This window comes from Helianthus annuus, chromosome 10 (assembly GCF_002127325.2).
Source record: "Helianthus annuus cultivar XRQ/B chromosome 10, HanXRQr2.0-SUNRISE, whole genome shotgun sequence".
NCBI classification, from domain to species: domain Eukaryota; kingdom Viridiplantae; phylum Streptophyta; class Magnoliopsida; order Asterales; family Asteraceae; genus Helianthus; species Helianthus annuus.
The window spans coordinates 68,431,494-68,444,037 of NC_035442.2; the positions used below are offsets into that span (position 1 = coordinate 68,431,494).

A 12,544-nucleotide genomic window follows, 5' to 3' on the forward strand; every position below is an offset into this window, starting at 1 on the left:
AAGAAAAATAACAACTCATGACAAAGAACTTCAAAAAGATGAACTACAGATATTCAAAGTGTAACAGAAACATTGTTCAATGAAACAAAATGAAAAGATGTTTATCAAGCACTATCAAGGTTGTAACAATAAAGATCACCATTCTTCAATTTCTTCTTGTAGTAAATTGGTTTGTTGCATACCTTGTACATTGCTTTGTACATGGTCCTTGCTTCAATCCATTCATTTAGGATCTACTCAATCTCTTCTCCCATCATTTCCTTGTCACGACCTTTAGCTTTGAGTTGTTCCTGCTTCTTGTTCATGCATTCTTTTATATAGGTAAGAGTCTAATTTAAGTATTTGCATATCTCTCTTACTCTGAAAAGAGCCTTTTCTCCTGCAAGATCCCTGAAAACAACATAAAGTTCTGGATTTTCAAAGATTACTCCTATTTTGGCTTCTTCGTGCAGTTCTGTTTGGATTGTTGTGTTGTTTTATGAGGGGTTAAATACACCTTCTTGTTGATCACATGATCATAATTGATGCAGAGATCAAAATTAGTGATAGAAACACGAGTGAACAATTTAATTCCAGTCTTTTCCAGGCTATCAAGAGCTCTTCTTATGACACTGGTATTTCCTTTTTCTTCATCATAAGTTTTCTTTAGCATCATCAGATCAGTTGGGTGTAGCCTATTTGCCAGATCACCATCAGTCATTACCTCTTTATCACCATTCTTCCTGACTAGAGTGTATTTGTTTTGTTCATGGATCCCTAATGTAGCATATGGAGTTACAAGATGGTCTACTTTTCTGACTCTTACTACAAGCTTGGTCTAAGGTCTGTGAATGCTGAATTCTCCTCTTCTAATTCTTTCTCCACTTAACTATCTGCTAACAGGGCTCAATGGTCTTTCATGTTTGTTTTGGACCAGTAGTACTCCCTAAGATTGCTTTCAGGGAAAATCATGTCCTCTGTAACACCCCGTGTTTCAAAAGTCAAAGTCAAGATTGAAGTCAAAGGAAGAAAAGATTGCTAATTGCGATCTGTTACTCCTAGCTTAATTACTGATTTGACTTCTTTGACTTGTAATCAAATCTTTTATTTTATTTACTTTAGTTGTATTATGTGGAGTATCTGTGAATAATCGAGGTTTAATCGATGTTTATCGCATGTTATATCGCTTTATCGCTTATCGCATCGCAATCGCATTTGTAACCCGAATTACGCATTCTGGATATTGTTTTACGTGTGTGTGCTATTTATGTGTTACATGGGCATGTTTAATTATGTTTATGTTTGTGGTGATTAATCGAAACACAATCACAACTCTATTGCAATCGAATCGCAGACGCTGAATGTAAGTTATTTAAGATGATTATATGTTAGATATAGTATTTGTATGTTTATTATTAATCTATCGCATCGAACCTCACTTAAAAGCATCGCAACGCTCAACACGCGAATTGAAACGACAAAACTCAACATGGTGGACACTTGGATCGAATGGCCAACCGATCGAGTGGCCATCCGATCGGATTGCCATCTGATCGAGGCGCCATCTGATCGGTGGCCAATCCGACCCTTGTGTACTTTCCTCTTTTGGAAACCCTATAAATACCCTCCTGTCATATCATTTGTGATGTGACAGCTCTCTCACTCGACCAGCTCGCTCAAGGCCTTCTTTCTCTCGATTTCTCGCGATTCTCGTAGGTTTTCAACCTAAATCTTGTACTTCTATGATCTACACACACTCCTTCATCTTTTTCACCTTTGAATCTTAACTTTTAACCGTGAAATCAGTGGATTTGAGGTGTTCTAGGGTGATGTCATCATAGAGTTCTTATGAACTTCAAGTTTTGGCCTCATACCACCAAGAACAACTCAGATCTGAAGGATTTCCACATGATTAAACAATGTCTTCGCATAGATCTACACATATTCATGGTTAAAAGGATTGAAAGATGGTTTTCTAACTTTCTTTCAACTCTTTTACACTCAATGCACTCAAAACCGATAGAATCGGAGCTCGTTCTGATCTTATACTCTTTCTTAGTGATGTGTTGGTCCAAGATCTGAATTCTATCCAAGAGACAACCGATTTCAGGTTAAACATGAACAACCGTCACGAACCAGTAAATTGGTCGGATTTGGGTGATTCCTGTCCGATCGGATAACTTGAGCCATGATGGGTTTCTGTTGTATAGCACGTTGTCACACCGTCTCGATCAAAACCGCAAAACCTTCAGGAATTGCTTTTAATCACATCAGTAGGTGATTCAATCAACTGTTAGATCGATTGAATCGGTACTGTAGCTCTGATACCAATTGTGAGTTCAGGATCTGGCGGGTTTAGAAGGAAGTTTGGATAGAATAAAGCTAATTCGGTAGAAATATCGTAAGAATAGTCATAAGAAGAAAGCTTCCATTAATACCGAAAGAGCATACATTGTTGACCGACTCGAGAGCATTAGCAATCTCTCCAGCCAAACTCCCAAAACTAGGGGTGAGCAAGTTTAAGTCCAGACCGAAAATAACCGAGAACCGAACCGAAAAATACCCAACCCGACCCGAACCCAAGTACCTAGGTATTTAGATCGGTTCCAATTTTTCATATAAAATAGGGTCGGGTCGGTTTTCGGTCCTTTTCATGGTGAAACCTGACTTGGACCTATGGACCGGAACCGACCCTATATTTAGGGTAATGAATCGGTTCTGTATTTTATGTTTGATCGATTCTCGGGTCAGGTCGGGTAGGGTCGGGTTTTTCCTTTTGCTCACCCCTACCCAAAACTTATCAACTAACGAACACACGACACTATATATATATACATGAGGTTGGGATGGACGAGCACTTTCGTGCGGATGAGCTTGTCCGTGCGGATGAGCTACATCCGCACGACTGTGTTACATCCTTACGAAGTTACATCCATACAAAGTTACATCCGTACAAACCTCTCTCGTCATCTCCAAAGTCATGTGTTTGTATCTCAGCTATACAATATTCAACACACACTATATCTAGCCTATTCGCATAGTTTCGGACATACATAATATGCACCAACAAGGTCTTGTAAAGGTGAGGTATTACAAAGCCCTGATAAGACTGTGATATAGTGTAGGATTATCAAAGTCAACACTTGATGTGGTGCTTAGCTTAACATTTGTAACAACTGGTGTGGAGACGGAGTTGCAAGATTGCATACAAGCTCTTTCTATAATTTCCTTGGAATACGTTTGTATTGAGAGAAACATGGAATGCTTAGTTCGTGAGACAGAGATACCAATGAAAAACTGAGAAGCCCAATGTAACAACCCGCACCTTCGTGCGTTGTTACTGCTCGTTACACTCGTTACGCCTAGCACCAGAGATTCAGATCATAATGTAACTATATCAGATACATCGCCAAATTGAAGTATAATCGAATAATTACGCATATTCTATCGCTATTACAAAGCTATTTTCATAAATAATAACCCCCACGATGATGTTAAGTGAAGGCTTAATCTACCCTCCTCGATAACCGTGAGGTGTCAAAACGTAAACAATTAACGCTAACAAAGACTATCGGGTGAGTACCATGTCTCTAGCCATCGTGACGATGACGGCAATACGAGCAAGTAGTACCCCGATAATCATTGTGGCACATCACATCCAAGAACGCACTCGAAGGCACGCGTGACTCGATCATCGCACCGAATATTGAATATATAGATACGTATATACGACCCTTTTGTGACTAATTATAATAAATAAATAAATAATAATATAAAAATGTGGCCCAAACTATCGCAACGCACTAAAAACGAGGATCGAGAGGCTCCGGACGGATGGGCTAGCCGAACGGTTGGGCCAACCGATCGGATGGGCCAGCCGATCGGACAGGGCGTCCGATCCGGATGGGCCGCCCGATCGGACAGGGCGTCCGATCCGGATGGGCCGACCGATCGGACAGGTCGTCCGATCCGGATGGGCCGACCGATCGGACAGGACGTCCGATCCGGACTGGGCCGACCGATCGGACAGGCCGTCCGATCCGGATGGGCCGTCCGATCGAACGGGCCGTCCGATCCAGGCCAACTTGCCCCCCTTTCCTCCCTCCTTGCCTATAAATACCCCTCATTCACCTCCATCACACTTGTTATCACTGTTGCTGCTTGACCAGACGTCCTAACTCCTTTATCTCTCGATTTCTCGCGATTCTTGTAAGTTTTCAACTCAAATCTTGTACTTCCTTGATCTTTATGCATTCCTCCACCTTTCTATCTTTCAAATTTCAACTTTTTACCGTGAAATCAACGGATTTGGGGTGCTCTAGGGTGATGTCATCATGGAGTTCTTATGAACTTCAAGTGTTGGCCTCATTCCACCAAGAACAGCTCAGATTTAAGGGATTTCCACAAGAGTAAACAAGGTTTTCACATCAGATCTACCCTTTAATCATGAATAAAAGGATTGAAAGATAGTTTCCAACTTTCTTTCAACTCTTTTACTCTCAAAACACTCAAGATCGGTGGAATCGGAGCTTATACCGACCTTCTACTCATTTTTAGTATCGTGTTGGTCAAAGATCTGATTCCTAATGATGAAACAACCAATTTCGGGATAAACAAGAGAAAACCGCCAAGAACGGCACGTTCGGATGGAACGGGGTGATTCCCGGCTGATAGAACAAGTCAGTTTTGATGGAATTTCAGTTGTTTAACACGCCACAGCAACGTCCCGACCAAAACCACCGAAAAACATGCAAAAATTGTCGAAAACAGCTGGACGGGCCAGTCGATCGGACATCCCATCCGATCGGACAGGCTAGCCGATCGGACAGCCCAACCGATCGGGCAGCTCATCCAATCGGACAGCCCATCCGATCGGACAACCCATCCAAACGGGCCAACCTTAAATCTGATTTTCGTTGAATTCCGTGTATTCCGATATCATTTAACGCGCTATCCAATACTCATGTAATCAGTCTGAAATCATAGCATTCTCAGGCATTAACCCGTCAATCCAACCAAAGACGCACTGTGAGTATACTTGACCCCTTTTTAACGAATTTTGGGTGTAACATACGTTCCTTATAAATCAAACTTATCAAACAAATGATTCAATTGGTCAATTTATCACTTTCGAATAACTAGTTGCATAGATATACGTGATGCTAGTTGCATGTATGCTAGGACTTATACTCGTGACGTCCCACCACGACTAGTATAGTACTATTGCGCCTGACGGGGCCTAGTTATGCCATCGAAGAATCGAGCATCGAGGACTTAGCTGGTAGTATCAGTTTTGTGAGTATATATGTCATGTATTACGTCTATGCATGTGGAAATTCGCAGCACTTTTAATCTATTATACTACTACATATCAAACCTGTATACTCGCCAATACTTTTGTATTGACGATATTTTAACGTATGTTGCAGGTTTAGTTGAAGTCTTCATCAAATCAAGCTTGGAAGTCTAGAAACCCACCTAAAATCTAGGTTGTCGGATTTGAATTGTTCGAGAGGACAAGAAATCTGTGAGGACTTATGTGATTGTATTATTTGTTAGTATGGGATAACGAATGTAATAAATATTATCGCAATATAGTTGTTATGGATTCTCTTGAGCAACCTGATTCGCCTAGTGCCGCGCCCCGATGATTCCGCCATCAGTTGGGGTGTGACACCCAAGATCCTTCATGGAAAATTAGGTATGAAGGCACACCATGAGGTCTTTCCGTAGGAGATCTGAAGAGGTGACTAGTAAAATATCATCAACATAGAGAAGGAGAAAGGCCATGTCTTTACTTCGATGAAGTGTGAAAAGTGAGGCATCACATTTACTTTATTGAAAACCCAAAGTAAGCACATAACTGGTGAAGCATTGGTACCATGCCCAAGGTGCTTGTTTCAAACCATAGAGGGACTTTTTAAGGCGACACACATGGTTAGGGAAATTACTGTCATGAAACCCCAATGGTTGATAGATGTAGACCATTTCTGGAAGCTTCCCATGTAAGAAAGTGTTGGTGGCATCAAGCTGATGAACCGACCATGATTTTGAGAGAGTAAGAGATAAAACTGTACGGATTGTAGATGGCCTAACAACCAGACTAAAAGTCTCTTCGCAGATAATGCCTACTTGTTACGAGTGACCATCACAAACTAACCTAGCTTTGTACATTACCAAGTAACCATCAGATTTAAACCTATGTTTGAACAACCACATACTTCGGATGATGTTCATGCGTGGTTGACGAGGAACAAATTCCCAAGTCTCATTTTTAATAAGAGCGTGGTATTCATTGGTCGTGGCATTAAACCATTCTGGTATAGACAAGGTATTAATAGAGTTTTTGGGAATCGGGAGGATGATGTTGGTGTGAAGATTAAAGTGTTGTTTCAGGTTTACGATGCCATCCACGCCATGAGTTCGCATGGTGTGAGTGGACGTGGTAGGATGGGGTTTGTGTGAGATGAAGTGTATGGTAGGCTGGAGGTTGTCGTCGAGTGGGTGTGGGAAGGTAGGCTGTGAGAGTTTGATGATTGACAGGCTGTGGGTGGTGGCGGGTTGGGTGGTCGGTTGTACATGTGCTGATGAAGTAGGATGTTGGGCCACAGGAGATGTGGGGTGAGGTGGTTAGGTTGGTTGGTTAGATTATTGGGTCATGGGGGATAAGGAAGGTGATGTGGGTGGAGAGTGTGGTATAGTGGGTTGGGTTGTAGGTGTTGGTGGTGGGATAGACGAGGGGCCATAGGTGGGATGGGAGGAGTCTGTAAAAAAATCATAGGATGGTTCAGGCCGAAAAGTGTTTGCAAACGGAAGGTGGTTTCCTAAAAAACAATGTGTCATGAGATTGTGATTTGTCTTGTTTGCAAGTCAAAACACTTGTAGCCTCGATGGGTTGGGGTTATCCGAGAAATACACACAGACGGGACCATTGATCAAGTTTATGGATAGTTGTAGTGGGATGCAAAGGGTAACAAAGACACCTGAAGACCCTTAGGTGGCCATAAGAGGGTACACAAAGATATAGTATATCAGTGAGGTATTGTTTTGGTGTGACTTGTCGGGCAACATATTTAAAAGATAAGTGGTAATTTCAAGTGCATGATGCCAAATAATAATGGGTAAGGATGCATGGGTTAAAAGCATGCGGATCATATTGTTAAAGGTATGTAGTTTCCGCTCGACTTTACCATTTTAGCTAGACGTGTGTGGGCAAGATAGGCGAAAGACCATGCCGTTTTGGGTTAAAAAAGTGGTTAAAAGAAGAATTGACATATTCTTTCCCGTTATCACATCGAAATTGTTTAATATGTCATTCAAATTGAGTTTGAATCTGTTTGGTAAGGTGACAAAAGGTGGAGAACACTTATGGTTTCTTGGAAATTGGTTAGGTCATTAAAAATTAGTAAAGTTATCCAAGAATAAAATGTAATAATGATGACCGGTTGAGCTTAATATGGGTGATGTCTACAAGTCACTATGCATTATATGAAATGGTTGATAGGTACACATACTAGAAGTATGAAACAGTAAACGAATGCTTTTTCGAAACACACAAGATGAACAATCATTTTTATTAAAAATCCCAAAATTAACAAAACCACAATGTTTAAGAATGTAATAAAGGACATCTCGGGTGCACGAGACATTGATGCCATAAATGTGAAGAAATAACAGCGAATGTAGATGGTTATGAGCTTGTGGAACCGAGCAGGAGAGTGTAGAGATCACCGTTGCTGTTTCACCGGAAGATATGGGTCCGGGTCTTGAGGCCCTTCACAATAAAACCAAATAGGTCAGATTCTATAGACACAAAATTATCAGTTGTGGTGACAAACATAAATAAAATTTTTGATAACTTTAGGTGCATAAAGAATGTTTTTGAAGATAAAAGGTTGGTATGGGGCAGATAGGGTTTGTGTGCCATGTCCAAGTACCGGGATATTAGAGCCATTACCAACTATAATATTTTGATGCATGTAGTTATTAAAAAAGGTCTGAAAATTACCTTGTTCATTCATCATGTGAATTGTGGCTCCAGTATCCATCACTCCAAATTCTAGTTGATTAAGTGGCATAGTATATAGGGCTTGCTCGATGTCTGTTGGAGTGTAGGCGGCATGATAGGACCGAGTTGGTCGAAGGTGTAGGATGCCACTCCCGCTGTTGGTACTTGATCGTATAGTAGAAGTAGGATATGGGCAAGGTGGTGTGGGCCATTGTGGCCACGACGGGGCTTGTGGGCCGGCCATGTAGGTGGTGCATGGGGTTGAGCCCACTAATAGGAGAAGTTAGTGGGCCACTTGGACCAAGAACTTGGATGTGAAGTGTATCTAGAACCCCTGCCGCGTCCTCATCAACTTCGAACCAGGCCACACAAGCAGCCTCTGTTGCGGCCATGTTCAGAACCGTCTGACCTATATTCGTTACACTAATCCGGTGGAGTAGGGGCTTAGCTAGCGTTTTTCGATGCAGAAGTGGTGAGAGCAGTACTTAGGGTTTTAGAGGCTTGAAGAGTCTACTCAACCTTGCGAGATTCCACAAGAATGAGTTTAGATCTAGCAGCATAAAAGGTGGAAAGAGGATCCAGCTGCTGCAAGATTGTGGCTATATCTTCTTATTGTTCATTGAGCCAATATATTAGCTGATTGTCATTGTCAACCGGCACCCCAACGTTAGCCAATTAATCAGCAAGGACCTTGAGTTCTTGGCAATACGCAGAGACATTGGCAAACCCGTCAAGACGGGTGTTCAAGAACTAGTGACAGAGGTGAATGGCACAAGAGTTTTTGTTGTCATGGAAGATGTTTTCGAGAGTTGTCCAAGCATCATGTGCCGTGGAGTTCGGTTTGAGTATGGTATATAGAAGGTCCATGGATATAGTGTCGTAAATCCAATGTAGTACTATAGAATCCGGGAGGGTCCAAAGTTCATCGGCTGTGGCTGCAACGAGTTGCTTGTATTTGCCAATTGAAGCGTAAGGAGTAGTAGGTTCTTTGCGGGGAAGGAGATGATCATATACTTGGAAGGATTTGCAAAGTTTAAATAACTCCGACCAAGTGGTGAAGTGACCGGTTTCCATCATACCTATGATAACACTTATTTAATTTATACTAATTGGCCGACTTATTACTATTGTTTTGGCCAAGTTACTTCAAAACAAAATAAATAAAAAAATAAATAAAACTTAGTAATTAACCCCTCTAATCCTCTAACAATTAAATCATGACAAGATTAGTTCAATTGATGTAACATAAATGTTTTTATGCTTACAATATTTTTGCAATTTAAAACTACATATATAGCCTGAGACCATAGACGTATACCTCAGCTCCTATACATGCACTATAAGACACTTTGAAACATTTCTTTCAAAGTGATACATTTGATAAAAGTTATTTCTGTATGTCTAGAAAGCTATCTACTTGTTTGCATTGACTGAAAGTAAAATTCTTCTTGCACTCTCACTAACCTCTTCATGCCTTTTCCTCTTTCTCTCCTTATCACCATGCACCTCCAACCTTACCCCAAACAGTTTTGGCCTTTGGTCATCTTCCTCTTCTTTGTTTGAGCTACTAGCAGCGTACATACTAACCAAATCAAGGAGCTCCTTGCACTTCTTTCTCATGCTCCAAAGCTCAGAACATAACACTTTATTCTCGTTCTTGAGCTTATGGTTCTCATCCATGAGGATGTTGTATCCTGAGGATAGAGAATTGGTAGATGAAGATCTTTGATCTTCATCAGATTCTTTCAGTGTTTGAGTGACTGGTTGTGCCTTGTTGGCCCATGATTTCCTTCTTCTAATTTGACATAGCACCTCTTTGTGACCTTTGTGAAACCTTTCGTTGCAGAATTCCCATCGGCTTGTTGCAACTTTACGGAAACCCTACACATGCACCATGATATAATTATTCACATTGTTTTTCTTATTTTTTTCAAAGTTGAACAAACCCTGGCCACCTAGGTACACCCATACGCAAAAGACCACCCACGATAGGTGACCTGGCCCGTCACAAATTTCAGGGGAAACCCACCACTTGAAAGCTCACGCATGACATTTTGTAACGAACAAGACTCCAATCGACGACCTCCCTTTAAAAAGTCACAATGTACTGCTAGAGCACTGCCCCTTTTAATATTATTTTCTTTATTAATAATGTTTTATCAAAGGAAGTCTTAAAAGTAAATGAATTTGTTTTTCCTTTCATAGACTAGATACAAGAATTAAACTACCGAATCTGTCCAAATATCTATTGACTTTGATGCGTGTATAATATTAATTTGATTGTAATGGTTTAGAAACATTAGATAAACAATATACCTAAAAGAAACTAGTCGGTAAGGATGTATGAAATGATTTGTAAAGAAAATATTAATATTTATCCATTATTGTTGTAAATTATTTATTTATTTATTGTATAAAGGACAAAAATTGATTAACATGTTCAACACTATATATATGATGATTAAAGAAATTTAATTTAAATTCCACGTTCTTAAACTACTTTGATTTTACAATCCAACTACCACTCTTACAAAAGCTCGCCGAAAGACAAATTCTAATTTTTTGGTTTGACAAGTATGCCTCACCCCTTGACAATATATCTAAATTACCTTTTTTAAAATTTAGAATAAATATGATAATTTGTTATATGCAATGTTTTAAAAACCGGTTTTTAAGTCATACCGGGTTGTGCTCTAAAATGGTTCAACCGGTTGAATCGGGTTGTATCGGGCGGTTGAACCGGGTTACTAGTTAACCCTATGAATTCCATAAAATACAAATTCATCTTAAAAAACAATCTAATCTCAACTAGGATTTATGGAACTGATCATAGTTTTATCTAATAACAACTATTTTTATTGTAAACTATTAAGCATTTTAAGAATATTTTTATTAGTTATAAACAATATTGCATTGTATGAGGTGAGTAACAATTTCTACAACGATGAAATATTGGAATAGAAGATACTAGGTTAGTTACAGGTAAATATATAAGATCAATATTACATTAATATTGTATTTTATTAAAAATAAGAAATCAAATCTTAAGATAATGCAAATCGGTTCAATGGTTTGAACCGGTATAACCGCATTTACCGCCGGTACATAAGACATACCGTATTCGGGTTTTACCGGTCTTTATCGTACCGGACTCGTATCCGATATCCGGTTTAACCGGTATAACTGGCCGGTTCATACCGGTATTTAAAACATTTGTTATATGTAACATAACAATATATTATAAGATATATTTTTAAAAAATAGTGTAATTATGATACTTCTTATATATATATATATAACATATATATAACATATAACATAATGATATAGAAAAATTGTTATTTATGAGTTTTACATTTGCTTTCTTATTTTTCTTACTTTGACTATTTTTACATTAACCACCATAAATTTGAAAGTAAAACAAAGTAAAAGTGTGAACAAGGAAAGAGAGATGAAGCATGCATACATAGGTATTGAGTTGTCGAACAAAACTGGAAAAGTTGCTGTGTTTGAAGAGAGTCGGAAGCAAGTCGCGAGCGAACTCAGCCGGCTGCCACACGACGAAGCCCGTCCCAGCCGCGTTCCAAGACACCACATGGTCGGTGGCGGGATCATCAACCAACATGTAAGTTTTCAGGAGGAAGGGGGATGGAGAAGACTTTGTGACCAACAACTCCCCCACCATATCTCTATTTGAAGAAGTAAGAAAAGAAAATTAGTAGGAGGAGGAGAAAAGAAGAAGGGCAGTTAAGAATTCCCAGTCCCAGCAATAGAAACCCAACACGATTGCTCCTGTACTGTTCATGAGATTCATGCAATTCTCTAGATCTTTGATCACATCATACACACTCTATCTATCTATATATTTATTCTCTCTGGAAGTTTGTTTGTGTGTTCTCTCTGGAATTGTGTGAGGAGAGAAAAATGGAAATGGTTGAGACGTTAACGTAAGGAAAACATAGGGTTCCTTTTTATTTCCTTCTATAGTGTTATATACATGACTAGAAACATTTTTTAGTATTTAAATAATCATGATATTCCACAACACGTCTCTCTTTCTATAGAGGGGGATAACTTACCTTATGTAACAACCTGTCAATTCTTTATTATTTATGTTGGTTATTAATAAAAAGAGGTTCTTAATAAGCCTATGGGATTATAAAACGCGACATATTTATTTTTTACTAGTATTGGAACTGTGATTCGCGGCGGGGTCGTAAGAGAATGCTTGTGATGATGCATTTGTTACATGATATATTGATGGGTTATTATAGACCATGTAGGCTTTAAGCTAAACCATGGTAAAAATAATAATCAGCACCGTTGAGTAAACATTCTAGAGTTAAAAGTTAGCTATAACTATAATAAGGTAAATAAAAATAATTAAATTGGTTGCGTGATATATTGAAGGGTAATACAGACAATGTAGGCTTTAATTTAAACGACGGTAAAAGTAAGCAAGGAACGTGATTACGTAAATAGAGTTAAGTTAACGTACAAAGTGCTTTATCGTATAAAACGTACGAAATGCATGAAAAAGCAAAAAAAAAAAAATGT

The 12,544-nt window shown here is 39.3% G+C and overlaps 1 protein-coding gene across 1 annotated transcript; it reads right to left on the reverse strand.

Annotated features, from left to right (window-relative positions):
- Nucleotides 1-9,191: 9,191 nt before the first annotated feature.
- On the reverse strand, nucleotides 9,192-11,941 carry LOC110885556 (heat stress transcription factor B-3). Its single transcript, XM_022133258.2, has 2 exons — nucleotides 11,454-11,941; nucleotides 9,192-9,868 (listed from the first exon to the last, which is right to left on the reverse strand). Exons 1-2 carry the CDS (start codon nucleotides 11,670-11,672, stop codon nucleotides 9,401-9,403), a joined length of 687 nt encoding a protein of 228 aa, XP_021988950.1. The 5' UTR covers nucleotides 11,673-11,941; the 3' UTR covers nucleotides 9,192-9,400.
- Between the last annotated feature and the right edge of the window lie 603 nt (nucleotides 11,942-12,544).